Here is a 27,614-nt window from a genome sequence, read left to right as displayed (position 1 = left end):
TCATGTCCAAACCTTCTATAACTAATTTAGAAAAATCACACGAAGAGATTAAGGCTAAAATGCCAAATTCTCAGCATGCACTGTACATTAGAAATATTCTAATAGGCAATAAAATTAATCAGGAGTATGAAGCATAATGAAACTAATACGTGCAAAGAAGGACCAGTTGAGAATATATCCATGGCAACACTGGCTAATTTGTTTTTCTTCAGAGGCAATCACATTTGCACATCAAACAGAAGACAGAATAGATAATGTTCCAGAATAATTGCAGCTAAACCATGCTGTACTACTTAGCTATTTGATAACCACAATTTGTGACTGTAGAATTTCACCATGCGTTGTTCCAGTCAGACTTCAGATTCAGGCACATTTCACGGTGCTACCATAGAAGTTGTCAGAGTGGTGGGGAAAGCTTGTCATAGTAACTTGGGCAGCTTAAATATGTGATCAATTGCAGGCTCAGATATTCTCCAGGCTTCCCTTGTCCGGCATCCGCATCCATCGAGTGCAGAAAGAACTTTTTGTATTGTGTTTACGAGGGCTGAATTACAAAGAAAGTGCTCCGTCTTAACTTTTCAGCTTCAGGTCCTCGTAGCCTGCCAAATGGTGACTCTTGTGTAATATGAACAATACAGGGGAAATGCCTGGAATAATCTGATACTTGAAGGCACAAATTGCCAAAGAAGATACCCCAGGAGCTTCTCCAGCACTTATTTTGTAAGCCTACATGCTGCTTCTGGAATCCTCTTCATGAGATTATAGCAGTTCTGAGTTCACCCTCTACAGATGGTACACCCCACCAGCTCTCTGAAGATGGGTAACCCCCCTTCTGTTATTCTGGAACACTTAGTTGAAACCTGGTGGTGCAAAGAGAGGATAGAGTAGTTCAGGAAATGGTTTGAGGAAGTGGCAACCCTTGAAAGGAGAGCTTTGAAGTGTAGGTAGGGGATCAGCTTGAGGGGCTGAAAGGGTGTGCGCTGCTTATGTGACATTCCTCCAGGCAAAAATGAAAAGAGAAACGGGATTCCACCTAAACATTAGGAAGAACTTCCTGACAGTAAGAGCTGTTCGGCAGTGGAATTTGCTACCAAGGAGTGTGGTGGAGTCTCCTTCTTTGGAGGTCTTTAAGCAGAGGCTTGACAGCCATCTGTCAGGAATGCTTTGATGGTGTTTCCTGCTTGGCAGGGGGTTGGACTGGATGGCCCTTGTGGTCTCTTCCAACTCTATGATTCTATTCTACTCTGTTACTTGTAGGTCACCAGTTGAGCACAGCCATATTTAGACAATGGCCGGAGACCACAGAGAGAGAAGGCATTCCTATCCATATTGTGCTTCCTTGTGTGCAGCGTCTTTCAGGTGATACCAGGTGTGCAGGGATGTGTGTGAAACGCTAATCTTTCCCTACCAGTATGGAAAGTAACACAACAGCTGAAGGAGGTAGGGGAAAGTGACTGTGGTACAGTGCTGTTGAAAAAAAGCTGTTAATTTCTCTTAGCGCTCAACCAGACTTCCTTCTGTGCTGTGTTTCTAGGCACAGGTCCAAGCGCAAGTCCAAGTGGGATTTTTTGTTGTTGTTCTCCTGGTGCTTTCTCTGGGAAAACCTGTGTTATACCGCTGATTCAGAGCAAACGGCATTCAAATTTTCCGTGGGCTGCCGTTAGCGTGGTAAAACATGGACTTTTCCTGGGGAGGGCGGTGCAAATGGAAGTCTGGACGAGCCACTACTCTGCAACATCCTGGTGGTTCCGTCCTTGTGTACATAGAAAACAGAGACAAAATAGTTCTTCTGCTCTTTGACTTACTTCAGCTTCAGTGTTGGTTTGTGAAATGCACCCAGGGGTGGCTAATGTTTTCAGTAAATGTGCAGCAAGTCAAGTCCACTGGGGCTGAGAGTGCTGCTCTGATAATTGGCACAATGCTTTAGTCTAGGGTTAGCCGGTGTGGTGCCCTTCTGATGTTGCCTCACTACAACTCACATCATTCCTGGCCCTGGTAAGGAATGTTTGGCCACAGTTGGGTATGGTTGGTGGCACTCTTGAGGAACCCTAAGAAATCTGAAAACCTGTGAGAAGTTGAAATCCTGTGCTTCTGTACGTTAAGGGAAAATTAGAGATCAAAGAGGTGTACGGTGCTGTGAAACATACTGAAGTTAGGAGAATAAGATTACGTTTTACTTGGATTAAAATGCAGTTTTTACATGTTGAATGGATTCTGTAAGGAAGACTGTCCTAATTTTGTTATAATGTACGTTGTGCATTTTCATCATCATGCTTACGTTGCCACTTCCATTCTTAAAAACGTGTTAATGTTTCTTTGCAGCGGCGTCTTCGTCACCTCCGGAACATAGCAGCGCGGAACATTGTTAATAGGAATGGCTATCGTCTCCTGGACACCTACTTCACTCTTCACTTGTGTAATAATGCAAAGATATGTAAAGGTACATGTAAGCCAATTCCCATAATCTCTCTCTCTCTCTCTCTCTTTGTCCTTATATGATCTAATCACAGCTTCCCAAACTTTTCATGTTGGTGGCACACTTTTTAGACGTGCATCATTTCACGACACAGTAATTTAGTTTTACTAACAAGCCGGAGGTTAAAGTAACCCCTTATAAGAGCGTTCGCATGACACACCTACACACTGCAGCCGACATGCTAACGTGCCGTGGCATATGCGGTAGTTTGGAAAGCTCTGCTCTAGGTTGATGCTTAGGCTGAAACTAAATAGCATGGTAATGTTTGCTGGTGCAAATCCGTTCATGTGACATGATTGCAGCATGAATCGCACTTTGCAAGGGGCAAGCAAGGAAATAAAAGAGGGGAAATGACTGCTTTGTCCATCACAGGCCAGGGGAGAGCAGGAGAAGGATGTTTGGGATGGCTGGTTTCAGCGTCTCTTGTTCCTTACCTCTTGTTCAGTTTTGGCTTGACATTTATGGACCACCCTGTCCACTTGGCAGAGCTAGAGTTTGAATCTTGGTCTCTCACAAGGCCAAATCTGATTCAAAGGAGGAGGGGAAATAAGTCTTGCTATGTGTGTCTATGTGTTCCTAGGGAGTCTGGGCTAGAGAAAGTATAGGGACTTCCTGATCAGTGACGTTTTAGACTTTCCTAAACTTTGAAAGAGAAACTTTTTAAAAACTGAAATCCTTCAGATTCTGCTCTGATTGAATTCTGTACTTTGCAACTCAAGTCCGTTTTCCTAACCCCCAAGAAACCTTATAGCTTGATCGCTCTCAACAGCCATAGTACAGTAGTAGCTACAAAAGGATTAACAGGTGTCCATATACCGCTTAGTGTACGATGTCTTTGGGCGTTTACATCTTCTGTTTCTGTGGTCTGATCTCCCTGCCTCTTTATTCTGGCAAGTAGATGAAAGGTCATCAAGCTGTTGCAGGCAGCTGCAATTCGCTTTCCTGGCTGCTGTGGACACAAAGAATTTATGCCGTGCCACCCTTGTGCCTCTGACCTGTCCCCAGACTGTGGCCAGTCTTTCTTAATAATTTTCTAAGGTGCTTATCTCCATGGTAGCTAAGCTTTGGACTACCATTAAGAATCCAGAGTATGACCTCAGTGCTTGCGTTCATAGTCTTTGCCTCTGGATTCTGTGGCAGGATTGAGGACTAAATATTCCCGCTCACACCAGCTCTCACACTGAAGAACTAAAAGATAAGGGTCACATGCTGCTGAGGCAGCCACCCTGCCAGTTTGTCTTTTTGAAGAGACTCTTCCTGAACAATCTCTTCAATTCAGGGTGGAGGAGCTACTTTTTTCAAAGCCTCAAAAACGATACTGACGTGAAGCTGGGAAATCATTCCAGGGGCTGTTCCTCTTGGAATGCTTACTTTAAATAGTATTTGTAGAATACGTTGCAATGTCATCGTTTGACATTTTGGATAAATTTGATTTCCCTCCCCCCCCTTCCTAAAATAAAATAAAATAATGTAGCATGCTTATATTGGGAGTTAAAAAGATTCAGTTTCTGCACATGGAAAATTTGAATGTTTTGCTCAGAAAATGTAGAAACAGTGTACGTTTCGCCTAGTAGTGTCAGGCTCACTTGTTTCATTATAAACTCCCATTTTTATATTTATTTTTGCAGGTTTTCCCATCCCCACAATTAGGCATGTGGTAAAATAGCATGGTGCAGAGTGTTGGACCTGAAAGAGCTCACTTCAGATCATATCTCGGCCATGCACTCACTTTAACTCAGGCATCCCCAAACTGCGGCCCTCCAGATGTTTTGGCCTACAACTCCCATGATCCCTAGCTAACAGGACCAGTGGTCAGGGATGATGGGAATTGTAGTCCAAAACACCTGGAGGGCTGAAGTTTGGGGATGCCTGCTTTAACTTGTGGTTCCTTAGAGCAGTGTTTCCCAACCAGTGTGCCTCCAGATGTTTTGGGACTACAACTCCCATCATTCCTGACCACTGGTCTTGCTAGCTAGGGATGATGGGAGTTGTAGTCCCAAAACATCTGGAGGCACACTGGTTGAGAAACACTGCCTTAGAGAACAACGATGGCTTTATATTACCTCCAGCATCGGAGACAGTGTGCTCCTGAACACATAGCTGGCATGCACACGTGGGAGGCATCTTTCGCCCTTTTTCGTGGCCACTGTGAGAACAGAATGCTGGACTAGAGAGGCCTCTGGTCTCATTCAGCAGAACTGCCCTAATCCATATTTACTCTAACCACAGTCCCCCTGTGTAAATGGGCCTTTCTCCTAGGTAAATGTGTATAGGTTTGCAGGTTTAATCTGTTTCCTCACATTAAAAAAAGAATGTGACAAAAGCGTGTAGAGGTTTTTGTTCCTAGTAGCCAAATAATTTTAGTTTAAACTAACATCTGGCTGAAGCAGATGAACATTCTTCACTGCCTTCCTTCTGGAATGAAAACCAAGCAACTGTCCTGCAGTAGTATTTAAGTTTGCAGTTCAGTAGACCTAAAATGAACCTACTTCCCTCTGCATGCATGCCTAATTTTTTTATATTTTAAACCTTGGCATTTGCAACTCCTGAAATATACGTTGTAAAAGCGGACTCTCACTTAGGCTGCTAGTGCCCCCTTCCCCACCCACATTGAATCCTGCAGGTTTGTCTGTTTACAGTTGTGTTCAGCGTGCCATTTCCTTTCGCTTTTTGGTGCCATCATAATGTGGCATTGATAGATTTTTCTGGCTGCATGTGCTTCCCATTCCCCTTGCCCATGTTTCCCCTGGCACCATGTTCCCCTTCTTTATAGTCAGGGCAGCTTATTTTCCATAAGGGTCATTCATTATTATTTTGAAAAATCCTTATCAAATTTCCCCCAGAATAAAATATTTTTTTTTGGTATGCGAGTTACCTTTCATACAAATGTGAAAATCGCTTTCCATAGCACAAGTACCTGCTCTGTATCCCAGACCTGCACAGTCTGACCTCTAACTCTCTCTTTAATTTTGTTTCCTTTTTCTAGAGTTTTATAAGAGTGAAGTGATAAAGAATTCCCTGGTAAGTTGCCTTCACTGTAAGGCTTCAGCAAAGTTCCAGATTAATCTTTTCTCCAAAATGTCTAGATATTTGAGTGAGACATTGTTCAAACTGTCTCAATGTTTCCATTTGGCATTATGCGCAAGTTGGCAAGCTGTGTGCGTTGCTGTGTTAAACCGGAGACTGGCATTAGTTTTTTTAAGGCAGCTGAACAAGGCTTTGTTTCCTGCCATGTAAACACAGAGCTGCTTCTGGCCAGAGTTGGAAACACTGTGATAACTTGTGATGAGCGTTTGGTGACTGTGCATGTCACACGGAGTGATCTTCTCGCAATCTCTTCTCTTATCTGCCCTTGGATTTTCCTTTATAGCTGAATATCATAGTGATGTCAAATGATTGATAGGCCCTGCTCACCAATTGGAATGTCCCACCAAGGCTGGAGGAACCCGGGATCCTGCCTACGTGCCAATCACATCCAATTCACCACCTATATTCAGGGAAAAACCAAAACAAACACAAAAATAGGCCCCAGAGAAGAAAAGCATGCTGTCTTCCCTTTGCCTCCCTTGCCCATCAAAGTGTTGGTGCTGACCTTTAAAGCCCTAAACAGCCTTGGCCCAGTATACCTGAAAGAGCGTCTCCGCCTCCATCATTCTGCCTGGACACTGAGGTCCAGTTCCGAGGGCCTTCTGGTGGTTCCCTCACTGCAAGAAGTGAGGTTACAGGGAACCAGGCAGGGGGCCTTCTCGGAAATGGCACCCGCCCTGTGGAACACCCTTCCAACAGATGTCAAGGAAATAAGCAGCTATCTGACTTTTAGAAGACATCTGAAGGCAGCCCTGTTTAGGGAAGTTTTTAATGTCTGATGTTTTGTCGTGTTTTTAATATTCTGTCGGGAGCTGCCCAGAGTGACTGGGGAAACCCAGCCAGATGAGCAGGCTGTAAATAAATCATCATCATCATCATCATCATCATCTGTTTCCTCCTCTTCACCTACCTTAACCTGTTTCTTTCAGAGCATTTTCCCTCCCAGTTCTCTTTCTGCTCTAGGGTCTATCTCAGCGTAGAAAACTCGAGAGTTTTGTGGGTGTGTGTACTGCAGAAACTTCACGGGCACTGGAAACTTTCATAGACGCCTTTGCACTGCTCTGTTGGGGCTACTAGACTGAGCACATTCTTTTAAAAACATCGGACTAAATGAGTCAACGGTCTGGTTTAGTATAAGGTAGCTTAATTCATGGTCAGATAAAAGCATGAACATTTTCAGTATACTGTAGGTGTCTCTCTCTTTTCACAACAACAGAATCCAACATGGCGAAGTCTTGACTTTGGTCTTATGCCCGATCGCCTCGATACGTCTGTTTCCTGCTTTGTGGTGAGGATATGGGGTGGCAAGAATGACACCCATCAGCTGCTGATAGAGTGGAAAGTCAATCTCGATGGACTCAGATACGTGGGCCAGCAGGTAAAATAAAAACATGCTGCTTTTACCATGGGTTGGCTAGTTAGAGAAAGTTTCAGCAGACATCTGTTCTTGTTGGGCTGGCTCAGCAGATCACTAAGTATCGTTTTAAGTTAGTAAATGGTGGACAAAATTGTAATGGGGCAGTGAGATTCTGTTGCTCATGTTGACAACTGACCCTCCGCACTGGTGAATGGTTGACTCACTCATGGTTCAGTAATTTTACACTTTGCCAGGTTTCAAAAGAATTGCCTTCGCGTTTACTGCAGTGTTTTGTATCTTCTTTTAACACTAACCTTTTAGGTTTTGTTTTTTGGATTTAGCTTTTTTGAAGTAGGCTCGGACCCAGGAAAACCTAGGCTGCAATTTTTATTTCTTTTTAGTCTTTTAAGTTGCCACAATACTTGCTTCTGTGTTTGAATTTTGTGAAATTTGGTCCGGGAAGTGAATCCCTGGGACCATATTCCACATTCCTCTCCTCTGTTGGGCAGATGGTGACCTTGGATAACTGAAGGAAGTCTGTAAAACTGATTATTCCTGTAATGAATGTTACCTTAACTGCTAGGAGAACGAATGAAATTCAAAATCAAGTACACTGAATCTATGGCACTGTTTTAATTAACAGATACATGCTCGTAGCCCAAATGAAATTATTTTTGGGCTGAACGATGGCTATTATGGAGCCTCATATGAACAAAAGGTAAGGATACATATATTGTATATTTCATTAGTGTTGTATATAGGCTTCAATTTTTCACATGGGTAAGCCACAGATTGGAACCTACATAGTAATCCCTCCAGGGAAGACCACCTCAGTTACCATTAAGAAATAAGTCTGGTGATTTGGCATGAATATAACAGCAGCCTCTCTGGGTGACAGCTCAGAGAGCTAAATACCGTATTGGCCTGAATATAAGCCTCACTCCCCCCCCCAAATTCTGACCGTGAAAAGTGTGGTGTAAAATCGCAACCTTACAAACACTGGCTTTTATGATATCGCTGCTGAAACAGACATACGGTAAAACGGAACGGATGTGAGTGCCGGCGGAATTTTAAGGGAGCTGCTTATATTCTGGTACAGTATTGTCTTTTTTGTCTCTCCCCCCCCCCCCCAGAATCTTAAAGGTGTGGCTTATATTCAGGTGTGGCTTATATTCGGGCCAATACGGTATTTCTTACAATTATGTGTGACGGCTACTGGATAGAGGTTTCTACCTGAGATGTGGATCTTGCCAAAGTCACCCGATCAGTTTACGAAGGCAGGGTTAGCATAATGCACTGTATTCACAGTTCCCTGGGGAGATAATTTTGATATATTTTAGCTTTTGGACGATCATGGGTTTCAAACAGTTTTGTTGAGCTTCTTTTAATCTGTTTAGGGAGGCTTTTAATGTTTAATAGATTACTGTGTTTTATTTTTCTGTTGGAAGCCGCCCAGAGTGGCTGGGGAAGCCCAGCCAGATGGGCGGGGTATAAATAATAAATAATAATAATTATTATTAATCAAAAGTGGAATTTGGAGACTTCCTACAGCTACTAATTAAATGAATGGGTGCGTATGGGTGTACTTGCTCTTTACATTTGGAATCTGAAGGGGAAAGCCAAAGGCCCATGTTAAGATCTGTGGAGATTGTGCACATAGAAGCATTTCCAGTTTGCGGAGCATTCAACTTCCAGTTCAAAATGCAGCTACAATTCTTGGGCAAGCTGTTCTTATTTTATAGCTTATGTAAAATTGGGGTTGGAGGAGCTGTGGGAATCAAAAGAAGCAGAAGCAGGGCTGAGTGAGCTGGCATGGGCCTCATATACAGTCATACTTTGGGTTAAGTATGCTTCAGGTTGAGTACTTTCAATTTAAGTACTCTGCGGACCCGTCTGGAACGGATTTATCCACTTTCCATTACTTTCAGTGGGAAAGTTCGCTTCAGGTTTAGTACGCTTCAGGTTAAGTACGGACCTCCGGAACCAATTAAGTACTTAACCCGAGGTACCACTATATAACTGACAAAAAAAAATTGTATGATAAAGCTTAGAGCGTTTTCAGTACAGTAGCCTTATTTTATTATCGGATGTGTGGTTCCCCCTCCAAGTGGTCCCTATCTTGTATTACATACGGGTGTAGCCTCCTGGCTCAGCAGCATGTGGGGATTTTTTTTTTTAGAAGCAGTGAGCAGTTGAGCTTTTGAGAGAGTCCTCCACTATTGACTCCTTCATTTATGCCCTACCATTCCCAAGCACTTTCTTCTTTGGTGGGGAAATACTTGTAGCGGGGGTGGGGCAGGAATTACACAATTGCATATATTGATCAGCTAAGCAGATTAAAAAGGGAAATTCTTTCCATGCTTTCCTTAGGCAGCATGGGAACTGCTGTTTATACTTAAGCTGCAGATAATCAATTTTTTCCCCTTGAACTCCCTTTTTGGCCTGCTGGTGCCTTAAAGGGCTCTTTTCAAAGAAGTGTTTTCATTTAGCAACTGAGATAAGCATAAGACAGGCATCCCCAAACTGCGGCCCTCCAGATGTTTTGGCCTACAACTCCCATGATCCCTAGCTAAGAGGACCAGTGGTCAGGGATGATGGGAATTGTAGTCCAAAACATCTGGAGGGCCAAAGTTTGGGGGTGCCTGGCATAAGAGGTGGGCAGTCTTAAGAAGATGACTTCAAGATACAGTGGTGCCTCGACTTATGAATTTAATCCGTTCCAAAGGCACTTTCGTAAGTCGAAAAATTCGTAAGTCGAAAAACGCCAATGGAAAGGCTATTCCCCATAGGAATGCATTGGAAATGGAAAATTCGTAAGTCGAAGCAACCCTATCTAAAAATTCGTAAGTCGAAAAATCCCTATCTAAAACCGGAATGTCGAGACATTCGTAAGCTCGCGGCCATTACCCCCATTCGTAAGTCGAAAAATTCGGTTGTTGAGTCGTTGATAAGTCGAGGTACCACTGTACCTAGATACCCTTGTGGAAGAAATAAAAACAATGTAAAAAGGCCTTTAATTTCATTTCAGTGTTATAAAAAGCATTAATCAGCTACCCTGTTTGCCTTTAAGGGCCTCTCAGGAACCCAGAAGAATAACCTCCTCCAAGTGGATCAGAACTGTGTTCGCAACTCATACGATGTCTTCTCTTTGCTGAGGTAACTCTTTTTAAATCTTGAAATAGAATTGTTGGCACAGATAGTGAAATAAAAAGCATCACTGTCAATAGGCTGAACATGCATAGCTTTTCAAGAGGTTTCCCCATCATGTCCATTATTGTGCATATAGCATTGTTGTGAAGATGCCTGGATGGTGATTCCCATATTTGCTAGAACTTAACGTTCGACACTGGGGGAGCGAAAGAAAGAAAGAGCAGCAAAGAATCGAGTGTTATGCTACTAATATGCATCATTACAATCTCAGGCAAACACTGGAGACAAGGCTACTATTCATCTGAGAAGTACAGCTGGTCTTGTGCTAACACAGGCCACCCCCCACCACCACACTGTTCGTTTTAGTATGACGCTTCCATCTTCTTCCAGCGGTAATGGTGGAGAAATCTTCAGCAGTTAACTCCACCCACAGTAAGCACAACTCTCTATAAAGGTTTTACTGTAGAAGGCACAGGTCTGCAGTAATCCTAAGGAGCGTCAAGGTTAGACTTCCAAGACCATGTACTATGAGTTGAGAATAAGTGTTTTAGTATGGCTATCTCTGCTGCCAGTGGCTGCAAGTTCCACACTTTGGTTGTGCACTCTGGGTTGGAATCTCACGTGGTCCTTAGGTGATGTCAAGGTGGTGGTTACTCTCTGCAAGAAATCACCCTCTGCTCACTCAGAGTGGTGTTTACAGTACTTTATTTTACATATGTACAAAGCACAGTTCCAGCTCATGCTTCTGACTCTGAATCAGATTTGGGGAGTGGCCTCCTCTGGCTCTTCCTCCAACATAAGAGCAGAGGAAGCCTCAAAGGACGCCTCTGATCCCTCCTTTTTAACCCACTCCTTTCCTGGGCTGAAGGCACAGGCAGAGGCTCTCCGTCTGTTCCAGAGGTCCCTGTGCGGCGCTGAGGGTCTGCTTCAGCATCTGAGAGTCTTGACACCTCCTGGCTCCTTCCTGTTCTCTCCCCCTCTCCCTCTTCTGTCATTTCCTGACCATCCCCTCCTGCTTGTTCCTGCTCTGACTCTTCTCCTCCCTCCGACTCAAAGGCGTTCCCTGGCAGTCCTAGTGACAGGTGAGCCTTTGTATTTGAGAGCACTCAGTGAATTTCTACAAAAAAATATCAAAGGACCTCTTGTTGGATCACATTATTGGCCTACCTAGCGAAGTGTTGTCTGCGCAGGCCTGATGGGCTCCAAATGTTTCGGACTACGGCTCCCATCAGCCCCAGCCAGCGTCTGATAGGAGTTGTAGACCAAAACTTCTGAAGGTTGGCAAAGGCTGGACCCATAGTAACAGCTCTCCAAAGTCTTGAGTCTTTCTCGGCCTTGTTTGCTACATTTTGATACAAAGAGCACAAGGTTCAGAAGGCAAATGCAAAGTCCTCAGCAGCCCATCCCCCCAAAATCCCCTCCCAAAACAAACACACAGGTTGTAGGAAGAAGCATCCCTGTCATGGCAGTACATGTGAAAATGATGGTGGCTCTATATTTAACCACAGGATGGTGTGATATTTAGTTGCATTAATAGATTTGTGGTTTCTGTTGTTGTTGTTTAGTCGTTTAGTCGTGTCCGACTCTTTGTGACCCCATGGACCATAGCATGCCAGGCACTCCTGTCTTCCACTGCCTCCCGCAGTTTGGTCAGACTCATGTTCGTAGCTTCGAGAACACTGTCCAACCATCTCGTCCTCTGTCATCCCCTTCTCCTAGTGCCCTCAATCTTTCCCAACATCAGGGTCTTTTCCAAGGATTCTTCTCTTCTCATGAGGTGGCCAAAGTATTGGAGCCTCAGCTTCAGCTATGTCAGGTTCTACATGGCTCATTTTGAGAAATACAGTGGTACCTCGGTTTACGTACACAATTGGTTCCGGAAGTCTGTACTTAACCTGAAGCGTGAAGCGAACTTTCCCGTTGAAGGTAATGGAAAGTGGATGAATCCGTTCCAGACTGGTCCGCGGAGTACTCAACCTGAAGCGTACTTAACCCGAAGTATGAGTGTAATTGGTTCTGGAAGTCTGTACTTAACCTGAAGCGAACTTTCCCATTAAAAGTAATGGAAAGTGGATGAATCCGTTCCAGACGGGTCCGTGGAGTACTTAAACTGAAAGTACTCAAACCGAAGCGTACTTAAACCGAGGTATGACTGTACTTGGATAAGTCTGAATGAGTTCAAAGGAGGGCAATGAAGATGGTTCAGAGAACAAAGTCCTATGAGGGAAGATTGAAGGAACCTGAGTACAGTGGTACCTTGGTTCTCAAACGGCTTAGTCGACGAACAGATCTGCTCCCAAACGCCACAAACACGGAAGTAAGTGTTACGGTTTGCGAATGTTTTTCAGAAGCCGAACTTCTGATGTGGCTTCTGCTTGATAGACTGGGTGTACTTATATGCCCCTTTTCCACAATGAGCTGTGCTCAAAGTGGCATACAGCAAACGTTCAAAACATCCAAATACAAATACACGAAAGCCAAAGCGTGTCAGTATATTCAGAAGTTGCCTAGCTGAGCATTGCAAATTCTGTATGTGTGAATGGTTAGACATAACTGCAGTTTGATGCCCTATGAATGATCATAGTATATGTGTTGAGCTCTCCTGTAGAATATGCTCTGGGCTGTGCACACAGCCTCGCTGAACTGCTTGTCCAGCTTGATCAGGCCTTTCTCAACACCTCTCAAATAATGGGTAGCCAACTTGGTGTTGTGCACTAAATCCCATCACCCCTGACCATTGGAACCACCACACTGGATTAATCTTGTCTTAAATACTCTTCAGAATTGCTTGGAAAACTCAAATTTCTATATTGCAGCTCTACCAGAAGGTGTCACTCTTGCCTTGCAAGAATTATTATAGGGCATTTTTTTTTCTTTTAATGAATGGGTGGTAGGGCAGAGCTGAACGACGTCTGTTTTACTCATAAAGTTGTTAAAAGTCTACCAGCACTTTAATATTAGCGTTTTGATTCTACAGAAACATTGGCTGCCAAATTCTCAAAAAACTGAGCTTATTTATATAGGTGTACTTAAAAGCAGGTGGAATGCTTACTGCCTAAGACAAATTTAACTTGTCAAGTATATGATACAAGTATATCATGCATTCACTTACATGATCACCAAGGGCCTGTCTAGTCTAGCATCCTATTTCCAACAGATAGATGTTTCTGTGAAGGACGGCACTAACTCAAGATCCCTTCTCCCAAGTTTGTGCTGCTTATTCAGCATGGTTTCTTCCAGTAAACAAAGAAGTGCTACCACAACTAATAGCCCCTGGCAAAATTATAAGAGCCTGCTGGATCAGGCCAGTGGCCCAAACCCACAAGCAGGATTTGAGCACAAGAGCATCTCTCCCTTCCTGTGGCTTTCAGCAACTGGTACTCAGAAGCATTGCTGCCTCCCCTGTGGAGGGCAGAGCATAGCCCTCGTGGCTAGCAGCCTTCAGTAGACATATCCACCTCCTCTGGGAGAGAGTTTTGTTGCTTAACGATTAGTTGCAGAAAGAAGTACTTTATTTTATCTGTCCTGAATCTTTCAACATTCAGCTTCATTGGATGAACACCATAAATACCTTTCATCCCTTTTAAAAGCTACTGAAGCTGGAGACCATCTCCACGTGTCGTGGTAGTGACTTAGAATCATAGAATTGTAGAGTTGGAAGAGACCACAAGGGCCATCCAGTCCAACCCCCTGCCGAGCAGGAAACACCATCAAAGCATTCTTGACATATGCCTGTCAAGCCTCTGCTTAAGGACCTCCAAAGAAGGAGACTCCACCACACTCCTTGGTAGCAAATTTTGATAAGTTAACCATACATATGTATGAAGAAGCACCTTCTTCTGTCTTTCCGTGCTTAAAACAAATCATCAGAATTCTGGCCTCAACAATGGCTTTTGATAACAGGAGGGAGGGATCTTCAGGCTGCACCTCCTCGACTCTGGAGATGTTGCTGTGCTTTGCATGTGCTTTTCAGCGCATCTTTTCAGCTGTGAGTGTTAGAAACAATTTAAATACAGTAAAATGATTCCATGGCTGAAGAGGACTGTCAAATACCAAATGGTCATTCTCTCTGGCCTTCTGTCATCCCCTTTAAATGAACATTCTATCATGCTGCGGTAATAATTCCTTATGTAAAATAGGTGTGCCACATGTGAGTGTGCGGGGAGATCAAATAGGAGTGGGGCAGGGTTGGTTGGAGCGCCTCTTTGTTAGAAGCTTTGTAGAAGAATGCTGGTGGGTCTAATGACCCCCTAGCCCCCCCACAAATCAGTGTTGGCTGAGGTATACATAAGTGTTATCCTCTCCTGCTGCTTTGAAAAATCAACAGCAGAGAGCAGCGCATGGATACAAGCTCTCAGCTAGCCAGTGCTAGAAGCTTTGTGCAGCAGCTGCACCGTAGCCAACGAGGTTAATCTGCGGTTACTGCTAATTGAAAAGTTGTTTTATATGATTTATCCCGTACTGTACTTGTGATGTTCTGTTATGTTCTTATTATTTACTGTTTGGGATTCATGTGAATGAAAAGCAGCATAGTAATACAATCTAGCCATCAAGGGAAGCAATAACTTAAAGGTGTTTTTTTTTGGGGGGGGGGCACTGAGCACCGGCAATGCATCTGAGAGCATTGGGTTCCCTGAAATTAATTTCTCATCTCTTCCTCCCCACCCCACAACACAAAACCTTTAAGCTGTGACTAGGAATGCCTTATCCAACTGGAGGCCCATCTCAGGGGCACAAAACAATTCATACGTTTTCTAGAAATTGTGAGCAAATTTTGGCCTTTTTAAAATGACCCCTAAACTTACTGGGAATACTAAATTCTACATGCTTCATCTCGAGAGAAATAACCTTGCCTATATTGCAGTGACCGGCTTCGTATGTGCCAAAGAGAGGAGACTCCAAGCTGTTTCCTGCATTTCTCTTCTTTCTTGCTAATAACTCTTGACAGTTCAGTTTTCTACTGAGTTTGTTAAGGGTGGCCACCTCCTGGACTTCTCGCATGGAGTTAGAGCAGGAATTTTTAACAGCTGGCAAGTGAGTGCTGAATTCTAGCCCGCGGCTGCAGACAAACCTGTATGAACCATGTGCATATGTGAGGGGATTGAAAGTCGCAGGGAGATGGCTTAGTTTTCCGTGGGGCTTTAATGAGAACAATATTTGCAGGTAATACTCGACATACTGAGCTCCGATATCTTAAAATAAGCCTTCGGGGGGGGGGGAGCTTCAATTTTTAGGATCTTTTAAAATGCCTTATTCTGTATATACCACATTGAACACTGGAATCTGTCATTATGGGTTGAATAACTGAACTTCTATCTAACTAAGAAATACTCTGCCTTATGACAAAGTATAGTACAGGGGTCCACAAACTAAGGCCCGGGGGCCGGATGCGGCCCAATTGCCTTCTCAATCCGGCCCGCGGACGGTCCGGGAATCAGCATGTTTTTTGTGGAGCCTGCCTGGTGTTTCTACATGAGTAGAACGTGTCCTTTTATTTAAAATGCATATCTTGGTTATTTGTGGGGCGTAGGAATTCGTTCATATTTTTTTTCAAAATATAGTCCGGCCCCCCACAAGGTCTGAGGGACAGTGGACCGGCCCCCTGCTGGAAAAGTTTGCTGACCCCTGGTATAGTATCTTCACTGAAGAATTGATGCTTTTGAATTATGGTGCTAGAGGAGACTCTTGGGAGTCCCATGGACTGCAAGAAGATCAAACCTATCCATTCTGAAGGAAATCAGCCCTGAGTGCTCACTGGAAGGACAGATCCTGAAGCTGAGGCTCCAATACCTTGGCCACCTCATGAGAAGAGAAGACTCCCTGGAAAAGACCCTGATGTTGGGAAAGATGGAGGGCACTAGGAGAAGGGGACGACAGAGGACGAGATGGTTGGACAGTGTTCTCAAAGCTACGAACATGAGTCTGACCAAACTGCGGGAGGCAGTGGAAGACAGGAGTGCCTGGCGTGCTCTGGTCCATGGGGGTCACGAAGAGTCGGACACGACTAAACAACTAAACAACAGTATCTCCACAATGGTTGAAGACTGGACACGGTGGGTAACTAGTCTCCTGCAAGTTGCCAACATCTTGAAATGCATAACTACACATGGCATGAAATGGGGTTGCTGCCAATAATGATCTCTCCTCCAAACTAACATGCAGCACAACTTGAATAATGTCCTGGTACCAATAGGTTGAGCTCACCTCCCCTCCATCTCCACTGGCCACATGATGCTATCATTCTGACTTGGGACACCAGATTTCAAGTGGCATCAGAGATGGCTGTGCCTATGACACTCAAGAAGAGTTTGGATTTGATATCCCGCTTTATTACTACCCGAAGGAGTCTCAAAGCGGCTAACATTCTCCTTTCCCTTCCTCTGCCACAACAAACACTCTGTGAGGTGAGTGGGGCTGAGAGACATCAGAGAAGTGTGACTAGCCCAATGTCACCCAGCAGCTGCATGTGGAGGAGCGGAGACACGAACCCGGTTCCCCAGATTAGGAGTCTACCGCTCTTAACCACTACACCACACTGGCTCAAGACATGCGATGATGAGTATTTTTCAGCTTGTTCGCCCCTGGGGACATGGGTGAGCAAGCTGCTTGAAGAGGCAAGACCAGTTGTTTTCATGCTTTACCTTCGCCCCAATCAACAAAGAAAGACAGGCAATCTGTCTAGATCAGGGTTTCTCAAACTTGGGTCTCCTGCTGGTTTTGGACTACAATTCCCATCATCCCTGACTGCTGGTTCTGCTAGCTAGGGATGATGGGAGTTGTAGTCCAAAAACAGCCGGTGACCCAAGTTTGGGAAATCCTGTCTTAGAGAGGTGATCAGTGCCTCAGTCGGAGAAGGCATGGTTCCTGCATGTTTGCGAGAGGCTGTAGTGAGACCCCTTGTGAAAATAAAATAAAATGTGGAGCCAAGTAATGTGAATAACCATTGGTCCATCTCGCATTAGCCTTAATTTGAGCAAGGGTTTGAGCATGTGACGGTACCTCGGCTCCTGGTAGTCCTAGGGAAACCAGATTACTTAAATCTGTTACAGTCTTGTTTGGGGGCATGGAAGCTGCCTTGCTTGCCCTGGTGGATGAGTCTGTGCTGAAAGATGCATAGAAGTGTGTGACTGTTGATTCTCTTAAATTTCTCGATGGCTTCCCCCCCCCTTCTTTTTGTAGCATTGGCCATGGTATCCTTCTGTTCTTCAGTGGTTCCATCCAGACATTCCAGTCTCACAAGGTAGTTCTGGGGGGTGTTGTTCAACCCCGTGACCTTTGGCTTACAGGGTACCAAAGTATCTGTCTTGCCTCTTACTCTGTTTCACGTCTGCATGAAACAACTTGGGGAGATCATCCAGGGGCTTAAGCCGAGGTGTCACCAGCATATTGATGGTGTGTGACTCTACCCCTTTCCCCCCCGTAGTCTAATCCCAGGAAGTCTGTGGAGCTGCACCTGTCACTTGAGTGGGACAAGGGAGGTGAATAAGCTGAAATAATGCAGATAAGTTGGAAGAATTGTTGCTCAGGGCCTCTGGCAGTCTAAGGAAGGTTGTGCAACTTGCTCCAGATGGGATTGTGCTGCCTTTGAAGAAGTAGGTCTGCCATCTGGGATGCCTCTGGCATCCATTCTTGGCAGGCATTCTTGAATGTGTAGGTGGTGATGGTAGCTAGCCATGGTTTTTTTCTACCAGCTTCAGCTAGTTCACCAGCTGTGGTCTCTCCCAAACAAGATGGCCCTGATACGAATTCTTCATGCCTTAGTTGCTTCTTGGCTGGTCTACTGTGATGCTCTTGTGTGGGACTGCTTGGTAAAGGTTACGTTATTTTTAAGTATTGATGTGCCACTTCTTTGGGTTACTTGTGCCCAAAGCAACTTACAAGTACTAACAACGTACTACTAAAACCAAGAACAAAAGATCCGCACAAATAAAACAGACTCGGAACTCGCACAGCATAGCAATACTCCACCCTCCATCCCGTGAGCGAGACGCAACATTACCCAGGAAAAGCCAATTGAAGCAAACAACTCTTTAAGGCCTTCCAAAAAGCCTAACGTTTAGCTGGTGCAGCTCCAAAATAATTTGGAAACTTAAATTCTAAGCTCCGGTTATGGTGCCAAACTATTGTCTGGTATCCATCGATGCTATTTTATCACTCCAGTCCTATTCCAGCTCTGCTGGTTTTCTGTTTGTTTCCAGGCTCAGTTTAAAGTGCTGGTGTTAGGTTTAAAGCCCTAAAAATGGCCTTGGAAGCAGGTTGTTCTCATGACCATCTATTCCTATATGCACCTTCCTGACCAGTTAAGATCAGGTTTGGAGGTCCTGCTCTTGGTCCCATTGATATGTGGTGTCAGGTGGATGAATATAAAAGATGGGGCCTTCTCAATTGGTGGTGACAATGTTTTGGAATGTCCTTCTCTTGGGAGCCTGCCAAGCTTCCTCACTCTTGGCTTTCAGGCGTCCTTTAAATGCCCCCTCCATGTTTCAGGAAACTTAGACTCTTTAGAGTTCTTTTATCTGTTGCCATGAGCTTATTAAGATTTTATGCTGCAGTCTGTCTGTGACTTGGTTTTAAATTGCAATTTTATGGAGTTCTTTTTTGCGCGTTTTAATTTTGTAAAAAGCTTTGACTCCTTAGAAAAGATACATAAATAATGACATCAGAAGTAAGCTCTCCTGCATGCTATGCAGGAGAGGGGGGCGGAATCTGTCCTCTTTTTGGCAGCAGATTTTGTAAGTACTGACATCTAGTTCTGCTGTCACATTTGCTGAGAAGCTTTTATTTTGTGAGACAAGCCCTGAAGATGGCAATTTGGTGGGTAGGAGTTAGAATCTGCCAGTATTTTAGTTGGTGTGCTTGTGAAAGCAATTATCTAGGTATCTGCTGACCATCTTAATGAAAAGAAAAGCAGTGATGAGTTTTGAGGGGTGCATCGTTAGTACTACGGTCGTAACTCAGAAGTTGAACGGAATCCGTTCCGGAAGTCCATTCGACTTCCAAAATGTTCAGAAACCGAGGCGCGACTGCAGCCAATCGGAACCTGCAAAACCCGCGTCAGACGTTTGGGTTCCAAAGAATGTTTGCAAATCGGAACACTCACTTCCGGGTTTGCAGCGTTCGGGAGCCGAAACGTTCCGACTCACAGGGCATTCAACTTCAGAGGTACGATTATATATCGAAGAATCCTTTCTGTATGATTAGGCGCACCAGAATGTCGTAGTTGCTCTTGAGTGGTATTGAATTGCACTTCAGTTGCGTTAAACGAGAGATGTTGTTTATCAGTCCCTAAAAGGAAAAGGGATGGTGACCTGGCAACACCCCCAACTGGGTTTAAGACACGTTTCTGCTTGTTGGCTTCTGAGAATAATTATTGGACCCCTCTGGGTTGCATCTTACTGCTTGGAAAGAGAAAGTCTTTGGACTGAGAAAGCCAGATCCTTAAATGTTTTTTCTGCTTTGGGAGCAGAGTTCATCCAGGGGTCCCGAAAGCTCTTGGAGCATTTTATCTTCATGCACTGTCCCTTTTGCATCGCTTTTGCTGTTAAGATCACTTGCTTTATGTTGCACAGGAAGCTGACGGCTGGTCAGGATAGGCTTGTGGAGCCCTTCCATCATTTCTATCCTCGTTCCTCTTCTTGGCTTGTGTCTTATTCTGGCGTTGACTATTTGTCACATTGTTTCAGGAACTGGGTGAAGATGGGGTTGCATGTAAACCAGAAAAGTCCATTGGATGTGTTGGTGGGGAAGGAAATTCCAAAAACAAAACGTCAGGTTAGTTGTACATGTGTAGATTTGGGGGTCTGCACTGGAGGCTTCTTCTTCTTCTTCATGGCTAATGTAGCAGGGCCTCTTTAGAATCTAGTCTCTAGGTAAGCATAAAGACTTGTTTGTTCAGGTTTCCTATTTTTTTGTTTTAAAATCTGTTTAATAGAAGCTCTTTTAATAATAGCACTGGGTGTTTGCAATTTGGGTATCCCATATCTCTCACTTTGCCAAAAAGCTCTCGCTCTGTTTTCTAAATCCCCAGCGGTCATTACTTTGTTTAAATAAACCCAGTGTAAACTAAGGTTGTTTTGGCAAATCTGACCTTCCCTGTATTTATTTCTCTTGTGAGAAATAGCTATAGGATGTGTGACTGTAGTATTTAGTCTGTGCATTCATGGCTTGTGACCAAGAATGAAATAAATGCTGTACATGGGACGCAGGGGGGGGGGGGAAGGAAGGAGAGGACAAAAGAGGAAGAGAGTGAACAGCATCCAGGCATTCAAGAAGATGGATGGAAAATGCTTCAGGCCAAAAAGGCATAGATCTGGATTCTTTTATAAGCACCATCTGAGAACAGTGACGATTCTCTTAACTGACCAGTGTTTGCTTTGTTGATTTGTGACTAAGGTACCTAAAATGGCCTAAAAATGCCAAAGGGGCTGTGGGGCTGGGACAGATCATTTATTGCTGCCTCCTCACATTGTTGCTTTTTAATAGTGGAAATGTGATTCAACGTGGATCTTCTGCATTGTTAAATTATCAGAAGGCTCTGACGAACCTAGCGGAGAAATTGGACTCCTGGGAATCGGTTTCAATTTTAAAAGGTTCCTGGCCCTCGTGATTCTTGAGACTTTTCTGAAAATGTATAGGTAATGTCTATAAAAGACTCTAAATGCCCAAGAGATGGCAAATTTCTGCAGCCTGCATGGCTATTGCTGCTCAGTGATTTCTGGTCATGTTTCGCCTCTATCTGAAAAGGGAAAAGAAAAGAAAGCGGAGAAAACACACAATTAGCTCCAGATTCTTTGAAAATCAATCATTCAAGAATTTGTGCCTTCAGTTTAGGCTAAAGGTAGGGGAATAACACTTGGAATGTTTCCTGTTGTGGACTCCCTGCAAGTAATAATAATGATAAATCTAGCCCAACCTGCTGTTTTAGTCTTCTGCATGTAAGGGTTGTTTACAGAACACGTAGGAGCATTCAAAAATGTGATCCCCCCTACCTGTAGAGTGAAGTGGTATTGCCCATTTTATCACCTCAATTAGACCTGCTGTGGGGTTTTAGAGTAATATGGGACATTTCCACACGAGGGGCCAGTTTTTAGCCAAAAAGTACCAAGAGAGTAATAGTTTTTGTGCACAAGCACTCTGATCAATATGCAGCAGTTCCCAAGCTTTTGTGATAGACAGCTCCCCATTTACGCACGACCGAAGCACAGTGCCAGGTACCCAGAAATGAGGAGCATCTTGGAGACCCTCCCCAGAGCCCGAAAGGATCTCTGCGCAAGCCAGAGGGGGCAGCGGGGCTTCTTCAGCGGATGCGCAGGGAAGTGGCTGCTTCTGCTGCTGTGGTACCCCATACACCAGCTGTTAGGTGGGGAGGCTGAGGAGCTCAACAAAGCTCCGTTGCCCCTCTGGCTTGCGTGGAGATCCTCTCCGAAGCACCAAAATATTATTCTCTTTTTTTTATAATAATTTTTTTTTGATTTTGCATAATAAAGAGAACATACACATACATAACATATTTTCCACCTTCTCCTACCCACCCTCCAAGAGCCCCCTCCTCTCACAAGAGAGTTCCCCGGAAAGTGGGCAATCGAAGGTGATTCATTTTGTAGTTGGGTTTCTCCCTCCCCTCCCTCCCTCCCCCCCAGAGCTCCCCCCTGCCACCAAGGGGCCCCAGGATGACAAGAAGATGAGCAGGCAGTTATCTGCCCAACTATCTTTCCAAACTTACAAATCAAATGAAAAAACACACACACACAAGAAGAAAAACAGATAAAAAACAAAACATTAACATCAAAGAAAAAAAAAGAAATTTAAACCTTATCATCTTTCCTAAACATTGTCTCTTGGGCTTCCCCCACCCCCCACCCCCTTTATTGATTTTCATTTGCCAAATCTACTTTTACAGTTCTCATTTTTCAGGAACCATTTTAATCCCATTTAATTTATCCTTATCTATTTAGCCATTCACTCCAATTATCTATAATTTTTCAAATTTTTTTTTTATATATCTCCTTCCATTCCCCCCTACCCCCCGCACCCCAGAGCTCTCCCTGCCACTGAGAGCCTCTGGGACGCAAAAGAGAAGCGAGGAATGGTTCTTTTCCAGCTGGATCTCCCCCTCCCCCCTCCCCCCCACTCCGGTAGTCCCCCCCAAAAGATTATTCTGTTTGGGCTCTGGGGTGAGACTCTTCCTGAGTCAGGAGGACTCTTCAGGGTGCTCCCCAATTTTTGTGATTTTGCACTTGTGTGCTGGGGCCCGAAATGTAACCCCCAAGTGAATGGGGAGCCACCTGCATCTAAACAAAAGTTGCCCTTTTTGCTTGGTATACGTCAGAGTCCAAGAACAGTAACGAAATCAGTCATAATTAACATTTACATGTCTGAGTGGGTGCCCGTCTCTTAACAATATATTCTGGTTATGGATGCAAACTGTTCATTGAAAGACCTGAATTGGATGTGTGCCGTATTAAATTCTCATCCACTTAGTATCAACCCCCCCCCTTTTTTTTATAGCTTCATTTTGGAGATATTTTCGCACTTTGTCAATAGATGTGAACTTAGTGAACTGTTTTACATGAAAATAAAGACAGCTCAGAACAACCTTTTGTATTCTAATCCATGCAATTAGTTTTAAATCCTGCATGGTGATCACTTTCAACTGAATTGGGTCACAGCTGGGCTACTTTCCAAGCCATCACAGTTTATCAGGGAAATCATTTATTGTCGAGAAATAGCTGGTGGACTCTGACTGTGATTGCTTGATGTTTGGTTAATAGCAGAACCTATTCCTTTAACATAAGCAGAATTGACTGAGGAACAAAATCAGATGAAATTATTCAAGAGACTACCTGGAATGGATTTGAAAGGTTGCTTGCTTAGCATGCAGCCATCTATGGCTGCGAGGAGCGGGGAGGAATCTTCTTCAAAATCTGCTGTGTATATTCAGCATTCAGCATCAATCTGTTTCTCGAATTACGTTTAAAGAAAGCATTTCACTCCTCTAAGTTAAGCTCATGCCCAAAGACAGTTGAAACAAGTAACGCAAGAATTTCACGTGCAACGATGTGAGTGCATGTCCCTCTTTGGGGTGGTGCAACAGCACACATTGTAGGTGTGGGGGGTGTCCCGGGGGGAAAGAAGCTACCTCTGTTCTCCTGGGCCAGGCTGGAAGCAAGCTTGTACAAAATGCAGAGTGTTTCCTCATATTCCACCTGTTGTGGTCTTCAGCCACCAGATAACAACCCCATATGAGACAGCTGCATATTCCTGCATCGCATGGTCCCTTCCAACTTTACAGCTCCATGTAAAGAACTGATGTCTGATCCTCAAACTAGCCAACATAGAAACCAGACCCGGGTGAAAATCTAGATTCTCTTTTATATGTTGTAAATCTGTCAATGACCTGCACAAATATTGTGACAGTGTCATGTAAGAAGTGCTCTTCCAGACACAGGTGAGGCTCAGTGTATTTCTATATTTAAGAAAGGACAATTTTGTTAAAATGGATCCAGAGAGAGCCAGGAAATATGAGTTAAATCAGCTTTATGCCTCTTCCGGATAAACTGGTAAAAAGCAGTACAGTATTAAAGAGAATTAGTAAGCCTATTGAGGAAGAATGCTTCCTTGCTGAGGAAGAATGTGGGTGTTTAAAAAATAAAGCATAATGGGAAGAAAGTGAAGGCTTTATTCCTCTCCTCCTTATACTAGAATTGAATTAGGGGCTGGGAGTGTCCACTCAAGTTGGCCTGTCTTGAATTTCCATTTAGGGCTTGAAAAGTAATAATACCTGGAAAGAGACTCAGTAAATCAGCAAAGGAACAACATGATCCCAAAACTCTGGTAGCAGCAATCTCCTCCATCAGACGTCTCTAAAAGGTCTCCAAAGGCAGCCCCATGTACAGCATGTTTCAGTAATCCAGCCTAGATGTAACGAATGTAGGCTTGACTGTGTCCAAGTCTGCTCAAGGAATGAGCACAGTTGACAAACTAGCACTAGTCTCGAGCCTTCAGGAGCAATGTCAGAACCAGAGTGCTTCCAAACTACATGACTTCCATGTTCAGATTGTGGCTTTATGCCAGTTTCTCTCAGACATTGGCGGGTGCTGCTGTTGCATTTGCACCCTGCTTGTGGTCTTCCAGGAGGTATTTGGCTCAGCTGCTGTGTCAGGTGAGTGGATTTCTCTCCTCCACCTTTTCTATCTGCTGTTAAGGTGCATCAGATGCTAAAAGGATAAACGTTTGGCCACTCCGGACACAGAGAAGTGCTGCCAGCTGGACGCAGCGCACCAGTACTCTTAGCTGGCAGGACTTCATCGTGTCCAAAGCGGCTCCAAGATGAGGCAGAGGTCTTGTAAGCCACGAGGTTTACTGGTGGTCTTGGACGAGTCAGAATCCATCAGAATGATTTGCTTTGCAAGGTTGTCATGCACAGGGTGGATTTGATTTAAATCAAATCGATTTAAATCACGATTTAAATCACTAGTCAGTAAGACTTGATTTAAATCATTTTTTCGCAGAAAGGTTCAACCTTGCGGGCGTCCTCTTAATATTCACAACCAGATGAAGGTTTCATGTTTGGAAGAATAAATTTTCAGAGTAGTTTTTTACAGTTATATCAAAAATGACTGATTTGGTTATACTGTTAGAAATACATAGACAAATAATGATGAAATTATGGTGAGGTTTAATAAGTTAACTATTTATATTTGGACAACTTTTCTGCTGTACTTTATTGCAAGGAGAAAAATAATCATTTCCTCAATAACAATTTAAACAATTTATTTAACTAAAACAATAACATTATAGCATATGTATCCATGTTTGTTAACTGATGTGGTTAAACGTTTTTTGTTTTTTAAATTTAGACTGAGTTTCAGCACACATGAAAAACTTAAAACAAATCCTTATTTCCTGATGAATAGCCTTTGGACCATAATGTAACTTAAATAGAAAACTATCTTTAGAAAGCTTTTTCCTCCAAAAGCATTTTATTTTAAAAATCCAATTTAAATCAAAAAATCCAATTTAAATTTAAAAAATCTGAGATATATCTATCTATATCTATCTATATATCTATATCTATACAGTGGTGCCTCGACTTATGAATTTAATCTGTTCCGAAGACACCGTAAGTCGAAAAGCGCTATTGGGAACGTGATTTCCCATAGGAATGCATTGAAAACGGAAAAATTCGTAAGTCGAAGCAACCCTATCTAAAACCGTCGCGGTTTCCCCCCGGATGTCGAGACATTCGTAAGCGCGCGGCCATTACCCTCATTCGTAAGTTGGTTGTTGAGTCGAGGTACCACTGTATCATCTACCGTATTTCTCCTAAAATAAGACGTGCCTCTAAAATAAGCCATGGCACGATCTTTTAAAGGCAAAAAAATATAAGACATCCCCCCAAAATAAGACATGTTGGGGGGGGTACTGGTACCTACCCGACCCAGCGGGAGCCGGCAAACGCAGCAGCGTGCGCCGAGCCCCAGCCCAGCGGGAGCCCCAGCACAGAGACGCGCCGAGCTCCGACTGAACGGGCCCCAGGACCCGGCAGCGGGTGGCGCACGAAGCTGCAGGAGCCGGCAGTAGCCGGCAGCAGCCCCAGCCGCGCCGCACTGCACGAAGCCCAGGGACCCAGCAGCGGGCTCAGCGGGCGGCGCACGAAGTCGCAGTAGCCGGCAGTAGCCTCAGCCACGCCGCACGAAGCCCAGGGACCCAGCAGTGGGCGGCGCATGAAGTCGCAGTAGCCGGCAGCAGCGCGAAGCCCAGGGACCCAGCAGCGGGGGGCGCACGAAGTCGCAGTAGCCGGCAGCAGCCCCAGCCGTGCGAAGCCCAGGGACCCAGCAGCGGGCGGCGCACGAAGTCGCAGTAGCCGGCAGCAGCCCCAGCCACGCCGTACGAAGCCCAGGGACCCAGCAGCAGGCGGCGCACGAAGTCGCAGTAGCCGGCAGGAGCCGGCAGCAGCCCCAGCCACGCCGCACGAAGCCCAGGGACCCAGCAGCGGGCTCAGCGGGCGGCGCACGAAGTCGCAGGAGCTGGCAGCAGCCCCAGCCACGCCGCACGAAGCCCAGGGACCCAGCAGCGGGCGGCGCACGAAGTCGCAGGAGCCGGCAGGAGCCGGCAGCAGCCCCAGCCACGCCGCACGAAGCCCAGGGACCCAGCAGCGGGCTCAGCGGGCGGCGCACGAAGTCGCAGTAGCCGGCAGGAGCCGGCAGCAGCCCCAGCTGTGCCGCGCCGCACTGCACGAAGCCCAGGGACCCAGCAGCGGGCTCAGCGGGCGGCGCACGAAGTCGCAGGAGCCGGCAGGAGCCGGCAGCAGCACCAGCCACGCCGCACGAAGCTCAGGAACCCAGCAGCGGGCTCAGCGGGCGGCGCACGAAGTCGCAGGAGCCGGCAGCAGCCCCAGCTGTGCCGCGCTGCACTGCACGAAGCCCAGGGACCCAGCAGCGGGCTCAGCGGGCGGCGCACGAAGTCGCAGGAGCCGGCAGCAGCCCCAGCCACGCCGCACGAAGCCCAGGGACCCAGCAGCGGGCGGCGCACGAAGTCGCAGGAGCCGGCAGCAGCCCCAGCCGCGCGAAGCCCAGGGACCCAGCAGCGGGCGGCGCACGAAGTCGCAGTAGCCGGCAGTAGCCCCAGCCACGCCGCACGAAGCCCAGGGACCCAGCAGCGGGCGGCGCACGAAGTCACAGCAGCGCGAAGCCCAGGGACCCAGCAGCGGGCGGCGCACGAAGTCGCAGCAGCCCCAGCCGTGCGAAGCCCAGGGACCCAGCAGCGGGCTCAGCGGGCGGCGCACGAAGTCGCAGTAGCCGGCAGCAGCCCCAGCCGCGCCGCGCAGCACGAAGCCCAGGGACCCAGCAGCGGGCTCAGCGGGCGGCGCATGAAGTCGCAGGAGCCGGCAGGAGCCGGCAGCAGCCCCAGCCGCGCCGCACGAAGCCCAGGGACCCAGCAGCGGGCTCAGCGGGCGGCGCAAGAAAGCCCCGTACCATACTTAACAATGTTGTACCATGCTCAATAAAAAAATAAGACATCCCCCGAAAATAAGCCGCGATGTGTTTTTTTAGAGGAAAAATAAATATAAGACGTGTCTTATTTTAGGAGAAACACGGTATATCTATCTAGATAGATAGATATCACAATTTTTCCACCCTGGTCATGCAGATGGAATGGGATGACCCTGGACACATTCAGCTTAACTCTTTGGGAGAAAGGCAGCACACACATGGGGAGAGGGCTTTAAGGTTCAGCTTTGACTTCATTTAATCAGCCAGATGAAATGTGTGCGCATATAAATCTCTCATGTTAGTGATTGTTTCAATGATTGTAGTGCGTTACCCATAATATAATTTTGCTTGGGATAATCTGCAACAGTGGAAGCAATGAGAATCCAAAGACCTGAAACACATCCTATAGAAATTGGTTGCCTTGTGGATACTGGAAAATCTCGATCAAAATCTTTCAAATAAACAAAATTGATTTGGGCGACAAGAGAGCCTGATATTTCTGGGCATCATGTTTAACATTCTTTTATATATTATGGGTCTCTGCCAGCAA

The 27,614-nt window shown here is 45.4% G+C and overlaps 1 protein-coding gene across 1 annotated transcript in view; it reads left to right on the top strand.

Annotated features, from left to right (window-relative positions):
• UVRAG (UV radiation resistance associated) overlaps positions 1 to 27,614 on the top strand; it is an 87,546-nt gene that overhangs the window by 8,610 nt on the left and 51,322 nt on the right. The window contains exons 2-6 of the mRNA XM_060273928.1: positions 2,323 to 2,440; positions 5,463 to 5,497; positions 6,780 to 6,941; positions 7,564 to 7,638; positions 9,991 to 10,076. Of these exons, the coding sequence (XP_060129911.1) occupies positions 2,323 to 2,440; positions 5,463 to 5,497; positions 6,780 to 6,941; positions 7,564 to 7,638; positions 9,991 to 10,076 (476 nt within the window). The remainder of the gene's footprint in view (positions 1 to 2,322; positions 2,441 to 5,462; positions 5,498 to 6,779; positions 6,942 to 7,563; positions 7,639 to 9,990; positions 10,077 to 27,614) is intronic.

The sequence above is a fragment of the Zootoca vivipara genome, chromosome 4 (genome assembly GCF_963506605.1).
Source record: "Zootoca vivipara chromosome 4, rZooViv1.1, whole genome shotgun sequence".
NCBI classification, from domain to species: domain Eukaryota; kingdom Metazoa; phylum Chordata; class Lepidosauria; order Squamata; family Lacertidae; genus Zootoca; species Zootoca vivipara.
This window is presented reverse-complemented; position numbering and strand designations above follow the sequence as displayed.